The following is a 13,849-nucleotide window of genomic DNA, read 5'->3' on the forward strand; positions in this document are numbered from 1 at the left end:
AAAATTTTTTAATTCTCAACATTTGTAAAAAAAAAATTCACACTACAGCACTTTTAAAAATATTTAATTATGGTACCTGGTTGCGTATGACTATTATTAATTATTGAGTTATTTTGGAAATAAATTTCTAAAATTTTAACCATAGCATATTTTTCCAAATTTCTTTCAGAATGTGTCAAAGAACCCTTCAGGCAATATTAGAAAATTTTTTCCGCTCAAGCTATCCCATGCGGAACTTATTTAATTAAAAGCTATTTCGAAAAAAAAATATTTTTTCACAGAGGGCTTTTTAAGAAGGTTTATCGGAGACATAAGTCTTGGATTTTATTAAAATATAGTCCCTTATTACAAAAAAAATTTCTCAGTTCTTCACATTTGTACAAATTCAGTTTACAGATCTTTTAAAAAATCAGTTTACAGCACTTTAAAAAATATTTAATTATGGTACCTGGTTGCGTATGACTATTATTAATTATTGAGTTATTTTGGAAATAAATTTCTCAAATTTTTACCATAGCATATTTTGCCGAATTTCTTGCGGAATGTGTCGAAGAACCCTTCAGGCAATATTATAAAAATTTTTCCACTCAAGCTATCCCATGCGGAACTCATTTAATTAAAGGTTATTTCCAAAAAAAAAAAAAAATAATTGTTCACAGCGGGATATTTTTAAGAATATATTTTTTATGGTATAGCAATGCCATTCAAATCATTACTGATTTCAGTTTCCATACGCACACAACTCAATTTCATAACTGCCAAACACATTTTTAAATCGAAAAGAACAAAAACAAAGGAAAAATAACTTGGAACCGCTGTTGAATATAAAATCAAGTTTGATAATTGATTACCATTGCTGAGGACCTGTGAGAAGGAAGACGGCAAAGGATGATGATCAGAATGATGCAGATGACAAGGACAAAGGCCACGGACAGAAATGTCATTTTGTTGTCTGGAAATAAAAACAAACGAAGTTCCAGATGTTGGAGAATTTTATTGTGATTAGAAAACAGGTTCGATGGCATTTCGAACAGGGGCGTAGGCAGTAAGGGGGATACTTCAGAGGGAACTAAAACAAGGCCTCAAGGTTTTCATCAATCTCTTAAGGGAAAGAAAGTAAAAAATAATTTATTTTCCATGATCGACAAATACCACGCCTCTGCCCTGCTTTATCTCTCCTCCACTCTTGCTTAGTTGCACCTCCTCCACTCTAGCTTAGCTTCACACCCTCTTTGGAAATTTTTCTTGCCTTTTAACTTTAATTGGATTTTTTTCTGTTCTACAAATGGAGGGCGTATCTACGCATCAAATTAGTGTTCGCAACGAAGAAAACATTAAAATAGGCGCGCAGGAAGAACATTTTCAGACAACCAATCCGACAGACTGACAAAGTAAATCCGAACAAAGCTTAGCGCCTGTGTTAACTAATCTAATAAAGATTTATTTGTCTCGATGTGTGTGTTCATCGATTATAGGAAGGGAACTTAAAGAAAATGAAATGAAAATAAAAAAGGACCTGGAAGAAGGAGCGGAATTTAAAAATTTTTAAAGAAATATTTTTAAGGACCTCCGACAGGGTGTGGATTTTTTTTAAGAAATATTTTTAAGGACCTCCGACAAGGCGTGGATTTTTTAAAGAAGTATTTTTAAGGACCTCCGAAAAGGCGTGGATTTAAAAAAAAAAATTTTTAAGGACCTCCGACAAGGCGTGGATTTTTTAAAGAAATATTTTTAAGGACCTCCGACAAGGCGTGGATTTTTGTAAAAAAATATTTTTAAGGACCTCCGACAAGGCGTGGATTTTTTTAAAGAAATATTTTTAAGGACCTCCGACAAGGCGTGGATTTTTTTAAAAAAATATTTTTAAGGACCTCCGAAAAGGCGTGGATTTTTTTTAAAGAAATATTTTTAAGGACCTCCGACAAGACGTGGATTTTTTAAAAGATTTTAAGGACTTCCGACAAGGCGTGGATTTTTTTCAAAGAAATATTTTTAAGGACCTCCGACAGGGTGTGGATTTTTTTAAAGAAATATTTTTACGGACCTCCGACAAGGCGTGGATTTTTAAAAGATTTTAAGGACCTATTATAAGGTGGGGATTTTTTTAAAATTAAGGACGTATTTTTAAGGACCTCCTATAAGGCGGGGAGCATTTTTTAAACCCGTTTTTAGAAGTAAAATTACCTTTTTGAGTTTATTTTAAAGTTCTGAACGTTGTAGCGTATGACAGCTGACAGCACTCATACGCTTCTCTAGCCCTTAATTTATTTTTGCATTATTATGTTTTCTCTCCGATTCAAATATATCCTTTCCATGAACATCCTTCATTCAAATACGATTACCAGCAACCAAAAAAAAATAATTATCCTGAAGGTGTCCTACCAAACAAGAGGACATTGGTTATAACATATTTATGATGATGTTTTAAGTCCATGTGACCCTGCTACTTCTGCAACATTCTCTTGTCCTTTTTCCTTTCCTTTTATTAACATTTGATTGATGATCCGAAATAAATTACATCGTCCTACTATCATCCCACCCACCCCCTTATCATCTGTCATATACGCACATCATTTGTCTGAATCTGCTATGGGTTATGTGTTAATCGATACGATGTGAAACACTTGTTAGTTAGCCAATATCGGGATCTATTGATTTTTTGGGTTTAACAAATTTCTGGGTAATTGGGACAAAATTGCAGGGCAGAATTTGATAAATTAATTTTCAAAACATTTTTGGGGAAATTTTTCGGAACAAAAATCAATCAATGCCACCAAGGGATGGCATAATAAGATTTCAAAATAAAAAAATATTGTTTTATAGGTTAGAGGTGCGTATGAGTGTTGTCGGCAGTCATACGCTCCGTGGCGAACTTCTCAAAAAAAGGAAAATCCTACAAAATTCATATTAAAAAATAATTTAAAAACTAGTGAATGACACAGTATCTCCTTCGGAGACTAATTTTAAAAATCCAGGCTCTAAAAAATTCCTCAAAAATATTTATAATTTTTTTAGAAGACTATTTGTTTATAACTTTTTTTAAATTTTTTTAAGGAAGAAATTTTTTTAAACCCGACTAAAAAAATTACAAAAACTTCGATTTAACTTTCTTTCTTCCTTTTTTTCCAGCGGACAGTTCATTCCTTTTGGCCAATGCTCAAATTGTGGATTTCCCCATTGTCTATTGCAATGAATCGTTTTGCAAAATTAGTGGCTATAATCGGGCGGAGGTTATGCAAAAGTCGTGCAGGTAAGTTTCGATTTAAATTTAATTTATGAAAAATAATAAAAAAAACTGATTTTGAAGAAAATTGACAGAAAATTGACATTAAGCCTGAAAGTATGCTTCAGAAACTAAACGAATCGATTTCAATGCAATGGGGGGGCGTATGATTACTGACAGCAGTCATACGCACTCAGGGGTCAAAATTGAAAATATATATTTTTCAAGGCAGAAAAATACGTGGAAGTACTTTTTTCAAACATAATTTTCCTATGGACCCAAAAGGCTTGGATTTTATAAAAATGTTTTATAAAGACCATCCGTGTGGATGAAAGAAGACCTACAGTTCTCCTCTAGGAGGAAGAATACCTGCAGTTCTTCTACAGGAAGAAGAATACCTGCAGTTCTTCTACAGGAAGAAGAATACCTGCAGCTCTTCCACAGGATGAAGAATACCTGCAGCTCTTACAACGGAAGAAGAAGACCTCTAGCTCTTCCATAGGAAGAAGAATACCTGCAGCTCTTCCACGGGAAGAAGAATGCCTGCAGCTTTTCCACAGGAAGAAGAATACATGCAGCTCTGCTATAGGAGGGAGAATACCTCCAGCTCTCCTCTAGGACGAAAAATACCTCCATCTCTCCTATAGGAAGAAAATTACATGCAGCTCTCCTATAGGAAAAGAATACCTCCAGGTCTTCCATAGGAAGAAGAATACTAGCAAATCTTCCATAGGAAGAAGAAGACATCCAGCTCTTCTTAAGGGAGAAGAATACCTGCAGCTCTTCGACAGGAAAATGAAGACCTACAGTTCTCCTCTAGGAAGATGAAGACCTCCAGCTCTCCTATAGGAAGAAGAATACCTGCAGCTCTTCTACGGGAAGAAGACTCCTGCAGCTCTTCCACAGGGAGGAAGTATACCTGCAGCTCTTCTACGGGAAGAAGACTCCTGCAGCTCTTCCACAGCTTTCCTATAGGGAAAAAACACACGCAGCTCTCCTATAGGAAGAAGAATACCTCCAGGTCTCCTATAGGAAGAAAAATACCTGCAAGTATTTCATAGGGCGAAGAATACCAAATACCAGATGAATAATACTTGCAGCTCTTCCACAGGAAGAAGAATACCTGCAGCTCTTTCAACGGAAGAAGAAGAAGACCTCTAGCTCTTTCATAGGAAGAATAATACCTGCAGCTTTTCCACAGGAAGAAGAATGCCTGCAGCTCTTCCACAGGAAGAAGCATACCTGTCGCTCTTCCACAACATTCCTATAGGGAAAAAATCACATGCAGCTCTCCTATAGGAAGGAGAAAACCTCCAGGTCTCCTATAGGAAGAAAAATACCTCCAAGTCTTCCATAGGATGAAGAATACTTGCAGCTCTTCCACAGGAAGAAGAATACCTGCGGCTCTTTCAACGGAAGAAGAAGAAGACCTCTAGCTCTTCCATAGGAAGTAGAATACCTGCAGCTCTTCCACAGGAAGAAGAATGCCTGCAGCTCTTCCACAGGAAGAAGAATACCTGCAGCTCTTTCAACGGCAGAAGAAGAAGACCTCTAGCTCTTCCATAGGAAGTAGAATACCTGCAGCTCTTCCACAGGAAGAAGAATCCCTGCAACTCTTTCAACGGAAGAAGAAGAAGACCTCTAGCTCTTTCATAGGAAGAATAATACCTGCAGCTTTTCCACAGGAAGAAGAATGCCTGCAGCTCTTCCACAGGAAGAAGCATACCTGTCGCTCTTCCACAACATTCCTATAGGGAAAAAATCACATGCAGCTCTCCTATAGGAAGAAAAATACTTTCAAGTGTTTCATAGGGAGAAGAATACCTGCAGCTCTTCCACAGGAAGAAGTTCTCCTTTAGGACGAAGAAGACGATCCTATAAGAAAAAGAATATCTACAGGTCTTCCATAGGAAAAACAATACCCACAGGTTTTCCATGGGAAGAAGAAGACATGCAGCTCTCCTATAGGAGGAAGAATACCTACAGGGTATTATAGCTTTCTGCAGCCCCAAGAGTTTGTAACGTCGCGATCGTCATATCTCGACTAGCTGAGTTGATCTGAACATGTGTGTTCGTCCGTTCGTCTGTCCATTATAATTTGTAAAGACGATACAGGCCACATTTATGGACCAATCTTCACAAAATTTTGCATGTAGGATGGGTTCGGGATAATAAAGACCCCTATTATTATGTGGTAAAGATCGGTTAATATTTAGGTGATGAAATGGACCAAAAACTTTATTTTTGTCTGATTTTCTGGTCGCTCCAGCCGTCGCAATTATGGCCCTAACATCGCGAATTTTTACATGGAGAAGGGAATCAGGCCAAAGAATAAGCATGCCAGTCTTGATAAAGATCGGTCAATATTTAGCGGGTCAAATGGACCCTGACTTTTGTGTGAAAAATTACAAAATGTGTGTTCTATAGCGTATATATTTACTCCTGAAGGACATAGACCGGAGAAGTTGATAACCTATCCAAGGGGAGTGGTTTACCTTTAAATCGATACCAATTATGTTGTCGTATGCACCCGGATATGGGGTTATACTTAAATATTCACAGGTGCTTACGTCTTCATATATAATTTAGTAACCCATTACCGCACTAGAGGGCGGAAATATAGCGCTGATCACTTTGAAATTTTCCATGAGATTCCAGTTGTGGTCAAGGACAACGCCTATGATTTTCAGTGGTGATCAGATAATAATGTTGGGATGGAGTGGACCGAAAACTTATTTTTTTTGAGTCGGGAATCTAGACAAGTAATTAGAAGGGCTGTCAGTGTAAGGAAGAGGTGCTGTTGACCTCTAATCGGGCAAGAGGGTGTAAATATCAGGACTAGGACTATCAGTAACGTGGATTTTTAAAATATTTTTTTTTTCTAGCGGACTATCAGAGGCCTGGATTTTTAAAATATTTTTTCTAAGACTTTTAGAAGGATGGAAATATTGCCCAGGCTTGGAAGAAACATCCGCAGAAAGTTAGAGTTCCGTGGTAGTTGTGTAGGGTAGCGACTATACTGCTTCGCTCACTAATTTAAGAATAATTTTGGAGGCCTTAAACAAGACGTTGATTTTTTAAAAATATTTTTATGGACCTGATATAAGGCGTGGATTTTTTAAAATTATTTTTTAAGGACCTAATATAAGGCTTGGATTCTAAAAATTAATTAATGCGAATATTAAAATTTTTATACCCTCCACCATAGTATGGAGGGTATATTAATTTTGTCATTCCGTTTGTAACTCATCGAAATATTCATTTCCGACTCTATAAGGTATATATATTCTTGATCAGGGTAAAATTCTAAGACGATCTAGCCATGTCCATCCGTCTGTTGTAATCACGCTATCTTCTGAAGGAATTGAGATAGGGTGCTGAAATTTTGCATAGGTTTGACTTTTGTCTGCAGGCAGGTCAAATTCGAAGATGGGATATATCGGTCCACGTTTAGGCATAGCTCCCATATGATAGTACCCCCCCCCAATTTTCGGCATTTTGGGGTTCTTAAGCGCATTTTTCAACCTAATACCCTGAAATTTCGTACATTGAGTTCTTATTGGGTACTAAATGTCTCCACAAAAAATTATAAATATAGGTCCACTTTTTCTGGTAACCCCCATATACGGTATCTCCTAATTTTCAGTATTTTGGCGGTTTGGATCGTATTTCCCACCGGATTGGCTGTTCTTAAAAGGTACTAAATATCTCCACAAAAAATTATAAATATAGGTCAATTTTTTCGGATAGCCCCCATATAAGGGTACCTCCCAATTTTCGTTATTTTGGGGTTCTTGAGCGCGTTTTTCAACCGAATTCGCTGAAATTTGGTACATTGGGTTCTTAATAAGTTCCAAATCTCTCTACCAAAAATCATGAATATAGGTAAATTTTTTCGGATAGCCCCCATATAAGGGTACCCCCAATTTTCGGTATTCGGGGGTTCTTGAGCGCATTTTTTGACCGAATTTGCTGCAATTTGGTAATTTGTAGTCGTATATGGTGACAAATCTCTCCACCAAAAATTATGAATATAGGTCCATTTTCATCGTATAGCCCCCATATAAGGGTACCCCCAATTTTTTTGTATTTGGGGGTTCTTGAGCGCATTTTTCAACCGAATTTGCTGCAATTTGGTAATTTGTAGTCGTATATGGTGACAAATCTCCCTACCAAAAATTATTAATATTCGCCCCCTATTTTGGGGTAGTTCCCATATAACCCCCTTGTTATATTAAAATAGTCATCTGATTAGTTCCGCGTTTTGAGTTTGGTTCTAAGACTCTTTTGTAAACATTTCACCTGCGGAGCATAGAGAGATAAACAATTAGAACGTAAGGTTCGATAATGAACTATAGCCGCATTTAGACCTAACCCCTGATTGGAAGTTCCAGAATTTGAACTAAGCTTGGAAGAAATAATAAGATGGGCAAAGTTCGGATGAAATCTGAAATTTTCCGAAACGGATTTGGTCCAAAGAAACGTGGGGTCTAGAACCAATATTTCGATGAGGCACATTTTCACCGTGTTAAAGTGTATACACCCTCATTAGCCATAAGGCTGAGGGTATAATTATCCTTTAAAAATTTCTAAAATTTGTATTATGGTTTACATAATCCGTTTTTAGAAATGTCGGTATAGGTCCACTTTTTGGTATGTTCCCTATATTTTCATTTCTAGTACCTGTCAATATATCTATGGTGGAGGGTATCCAAAGTTCGGCCCGGCCGAACTTATCGCTTTTTCACTTGTTTTATTGAACATGGTGACGTATAACTGCTGTCAGTAGTTATACGCCCCCAGTGTATTTTCTATTTAATATCGAATAAAGCGTTTTATGCTATGAATAATTCAGATATCCAATAGACCTTAATGAACATTCTAAAAAATTATAAATTTCTAAATTTATTTTCAAACTAATTTTTTATTTAAAAAAAATATATTTTTTGCTACTTTGTTAGGAGATTAATTTCATTGGTTCTTATTTTATTTTCTATTTTTTTTTATTTTTCTACACCCAAATGTGTTGTATAAAAAAACAGAGAAACTAGAAAATAAAATTCCGCTTCTAGTGGAAATATTTGTAACCCAATTCCCTTCTACCCACTTCTCCGCTTCCTACGTATACAAGCACACATGTTGGCTCAAAGACAGCTGACCCATTTAAAAATTTTCAATTTTTTTTTGTTTTTGCAAAGCCATTACCTGCTTTGTTGTAACAAAAACTATATTTACAACAACAAACAACTGAGTTGGGGAATGTTTGGTTCCCATGTGTTGTTGTTGGATTAGAGTAGTTTCATATGTTTTATTATTATTATTATTTTTTTTTTTAATAAAAATAAAGGAAAAAAAATATGGGAACTGAAATTGTTATACTCTCTTATGTGGGGGTGAAATAAAGTTCTGCATTTTTGTGCACTATTTTCTGTTTGTTCTGGTTGCCACCATTATATTTTTGCCTTCAGAAAGTGGAGCGATGAAAACAGAAACTCAGAACACCATACGGGAAATGAAAAAATCCCAAAATACACTTTGCACTCAAACAAACTCTGTCATTGTTAGCAAATGCATAGCATAGTTCTAGGTGTTGGTAGAGGAAAAATATTTAAAAAAATCCATGCCTTTTAGTGGGTCCTTAAATTTTTGTTTACATCAGGTTCTTTAGGTACTCAAAAAAATATATTTTTAAACCTCACCTTCAATCGTTTTTAAAAAGGAATTTTTAAAACCAGTACTCTGGGGCGTATGACTACTGACAGAACTTATACGCCTCCATAGCCAACTCAACATATTGTTAAGTTCTATCTTTGAATTTAATTTCCTTTGCAAGTTTCCCAAAAATTTTTTCTCTTCAGTTGTATCGATAGATTTATTGCCAACAATTAAAACAATTCGAAAGAAACTAATTTACGAGCACCGTATTTATTTATTGCTAGTTCAATATTTTATTATTTGGAAAGACATTTGCAATATTTGAAATATTGGAAGGAGGAGAGTTTCAATTTCAGAAAGTTGAGAGAAAAGTTAACAGACCAGCAAAATTTTATCTTCAAATTTTCGTAGCAATTAATTTGAGGTTATGTTGACGGAACATACATTTTCGAAGCAAAACATAAATAATTTTTCATCATTATGGTGTCAACCAATCGATAAAAAAAAATCCAGGAAAAATTTGAGGAGGAAATTAATTCCTCTTTCGTTTTGTCATCATTAACTGTCGACTGTCGTCGAAAGAAGTTAAAATGTGAACGATAATGGTACCTTGATCCTTAAAGGATTTACTGATAATTAATCACATCTAAGATTAATAGCTGTAGGAAGATTTTCATGGTTGCCAAGTTAAAAAAATATTTTCAACTAGCATATGCCCGCAACTTCGTTAGCGAATGTAGGAAATATTTTAAAATGTATTAACATATTATTTTATTTTCAGAGAAAACTACATATGTCAGAAAAAAAATAACAATCCACACATTAATATCAACCATAAATTAAATTTGACTACCATTTACTACAAAATTCCATGATTCGAGCTCTAAAGGTTCACCCAAATCCAAATTTTACCAAATTTTCCATTTAGCATACATTATTTCCATAAGAACCCTCCTCAACCATCTAACTAAACTTCCTACATACCCCAATTCTACACCTCCACAGTGATCGTAAATCAAAATTTCAGGATTCCAACTCTATCAGTTCACCCGCAATTTAAATTGTACCAAATTTAGTACACAGAAGTACAATTTCCAAAACTTCCAACATACCCCAATCCTACACGCCCACACTGATACTAAATTCAAGTTTTAGGATTCCAATTCTATCGGTTCACCCATAATTAAAATTGTTCTAAATTTAGTAAATCTTCCTACATACCCCAATCCTTCACCTCCACAGTATTCATAAATCAAAATTTCAGGATTCCAACTCTTTCGGTTCAGCCAAAAATCAAATCGTACTAAATTTTGTACATAGTTGTATCAATTTCCAAACCCTCCTACATACCCCAATCCTACACCTCCACAGTGATCGTAAATCAACATTTCAGGATTCTAACTCTATCGCTTCACCCACAATTTAAATTGTACGAAATTTAGTACACTTAGTACAAATTTCGAAAACTTCCTACATACCCCAACCCTACACCCCCACAGTGATCCCAAATCCAAGTTTCAGGATTCCAACTCTATCGGTTCACTCACAATTCAAATTGTACCAAATTTAGTACACATTAGTACACATTTCTAAAACATCCTACATATCTCAATCTTACACCTCAACAGTGATCCTGACTCCAAATTTCATGATTCTAGCCCTACTGGTTCACCTAAAATTCAAATTGTACCAAATTTAGTACCATTTAGTACCCATAAGTATTATTTTCTTAAACTGAATCCTGACCCCAATCACACACCCCGACAGTAATCCTCTATAGGATCACCCAAATCAAAACTGTACCGATTATAGTACGATTTAGTACTTTTCGTACACATAAGTAATAGATTTCCAAAACTACGTTCATATCCCAATCCTACACTTCGACGGTAATGTTAATTTCAAATTGTAGGATTCCAGCTCGATTTGTACCTCCAAAATAAATTTTCACCAAATATAGTACCATATAGTACTTTTCGTACACATGAGCACACGCTTTCAAAACCACCTGCTTAAATGGAACCTACTTCTCAACTTTAATTCACAATCTAAATTTCAAGTTTTTAGCGCAATCCGTTCACATGCTACGAAATTGTACCAAATTTAGTACATTTTCGAACTCTTCGGATATTTATAGTTCGAATTGTACCAAATTTAGTACATTTTCGAACTTTTCGAATATTTATAGTTCGAATTTCCAAAAACCCTTTGGTACATCTATCCTACACTCCATCAACGACTGACAATCCAAATTTCAGAGTTCTGCTCCACCGGTTCGCCAAATACAAATGGTATCACATTTAGTACTTTTCGTGCCGTTCTAGTACAAATTTCCAAAAACCCAGCCTTATCTGTCACATTTGGACCAAGACATCCCGAACAAAACCAAACTATGTTCAAGCAATTATTTGTTACAAAAAAGGCAATAGAAAGAGAGAGGGAGATCGGAAAAACAACAAATTTAATTATGTCATTATTGAATATTTATTTGAAAGGGGTGGCTGAGCAGGATTTTTAAAAATATTTTTAAGGACCTCCGACAAGGCTTGGATTTTTATACCCTACACAACTATGTTGTCAGGGTATTATAGCTTTGTGCAGCCCCCACTAGTTTGTAACGCCACGAAATATTGGTCCTAAACCCACCTTTATGTATACCAATCGTCATATCTCGACCAGCTGAGTCGATCTGGACATGTGTGTCCGTCTGTCCATTATAATTTATAAAGACGATACAGGCCACAATTGTGGAACAAACTTCACGAAATTTTGCATATAGGATGGGTTCTGGCCAATGAAGATGCCTATTAAATTTTGGTAAAGATCGGTTAATATTTAGAGGGTGAAATGGACCAATAACTATATTTTTGTTTGATTTTCTGGTCGTTCCAGCCGCCGCAATTATAGCCCAAACATCGCCAAAGAATTAGCATGCCTGTTTTGATAAAGATCGGCCAATATATAGCGGCACCCCGACTTTGTGTGAAAAATGACAAAATTTGTATTCTATAGCGTATATATTTACTCCTGAAGGACATACATCCGAAAAGTTGATAGCCTATCCAAGACTAGTGGTTGATCTTTAAATTGATACCAATTATATTGTCGTATATACTCGGATGTGGGATTTATACTTAAATATTTACAGGTGCTAACATATTCAGATATTATTTAGTAAACCATTACCACGCTGGAAGGCGGAAATATAGCGCTAATCGCTTTGAAATTTTCCATGAGATTCTAGTTGTGGTCAAGGACAACGCCTATAATTTTCGGTGATGATCAGATAATAATTTTGGGATGGAGTGGACCGAAAACTAAATTTGTTGGTTTTTTTTTCGAGTCGATTTATAGGCCACAATACTAAGCGGAACATCACAACACAACGCACAGTAAAGGGAATCTGGAGAAGTCATTAGAAGGGTTGTACTGAATATTAGTAATATTCGATAAATATATCAGTGTAAGGAATAGGTACTGTTGACTTCTAATCGGGCAAGAGGGTGCAAATATCACGAAATATAGCCCAGGCTTGGAATAAACATCCGCAGAGAGTTAGAGTTCCATGGTGGTTGTGTAGGGTATCGTATGGTCGGCCTCGTCCGACTATACTACTATTAAGCGAGGATTTTCATACCCTTCACCACACTGTGGTACAGAGAATTATGTATTTGTGCATATGTTTGTAACAGGTAAAAGGAAACGAGATAGAAACATGGTTTATTTTGAGAATATGCATAGAATCACTTTCTGAGTCGATTTATGCCTGTCCATCTGTCCATCCGTCCGTCTGTCTATGTTAAATTGTAAACAAAGTACAGGTCGCATTTATGATCCGATTTGGATGACTTTGGCAGAGCTCATTTTTTTTTCACCCTATTGAAATTGGGAAAAATCGGTTCAGATTTCGATATAGCTCCCATATATATTTTCGTCCGATTTAAGGTAAATGATGCACCAAAGTCGATATATATTCTTTGATTTGAACGATATTTTACATAGCGTAATGAATTAGGTCTAGCATGATGTGTGCTAAGTTTCATAAAAATCGGTTCAGATTTATATATAGCTCCCATATAAATTTTCGTCCGATTTAAGGTAAATGGTTCACCAAAGTCCCTAAATAGCTTTCGATTTGCACGAAATTTGGCACAGCGTACTGATTTGAGCCTAGAATGATGTTTGCTAAGTTTGGTGAAAATCGGTTCAGATTTAGATATAGCTCCCATATACATTTTTGTCCGATTTAAGGTAAATGGTGGACCAAAGTCCATATATATCTCTCGATTTGCACGAAATATAGCATAGCGTAATGAATTATGTCTAGAATGGTGTGTGCCAAGTTTCATGAAAATCGCTTCAGATTTAGATATAACTCCCATATATATTTTCGTCCGATTTGAGGTAAATAGTGCACCAACGTCCCTGAATATCGTTCGATTTGTATGAAATTTTACATAGCGTACTGAATTGAGCCTAGAAAAATGTGTGCTAAGTTTTGGGAAAATCAGTCGATGTAGCTCCCATATATATTTTCGTCCGATTTAAGGTAAATGGCGCACCAAAGTCTCTTTATATCTTTCGATTTGTATGAAATTTGGCATAGCGTAATAAATTGGGTCTAGAAAGATGTGTGCTAAGTTTCGTGAAAATCAGTTTAGATTTCGATATAGCTCCCATATATATTTTCGTCCGATTTTAGGAAAATAGTGCACCAAAGTCCCTAAATATCTTTCGATTTGCATGAAATTTGGCACAGCGTACTGATTTGAGCTTAGAATGATGTGTGCCAAGTTTCGTGAAAATCGGTCCAGATTTAGATATAGCTCCCATATATAGTTTCGTCCGGTTTTAGGTAAATGGTGCCCCAATGTCCCAATATATCCTTCGATTTGCACGAAATTTGGCATAACGTACTGAATTGAGCCCAGAGAGATGTCTGCCTTGTTTCGTGAAAATCGGTCCAGTTTA

The 13,849-nt window shown here is 35.8% G+C and overlaps 1 protein-coding gene across 1 annotated transcript in view; it reads left to right on the plus strand.

The window, feature by feature from the left end:
* LOC133330772 (potassium voltage-gated channel protein eag) overlaps positions 1-13,849 on the plus strand; it is a 113,736-nt gene that overhangs the window by 24,075 nt on the left and 75,812 nt on the right. The window contains exon 2 of the mRNA XM_061539181.1: positions 3,130-3,250. Within this exon, the coding sequence (XP_061395165.1) occupies positions 3,130-3,250 (121 nt within the window). The remainder of the gene's footprint in view (positions 1-3,129; positions 3,251-13,849) is intronic.

This window comes from Musca vetustissima, unplaced genomic scaffold (assembly GCF_032173495.1).
Source record: "Musca vetustissima isolate MV318-11 ecotype Yass unplaced genomic scaffold, APGP_CSIRO_Mvet_v1 utg3081, whole genome shotgun sequence".
NCBI classification, from domain to species: domain Eukaryota; kingdom Metazoa; phylum Arthropoda; class Insecta; order Diptera; family Muscidae; genus Musca; species Musca vetustissima.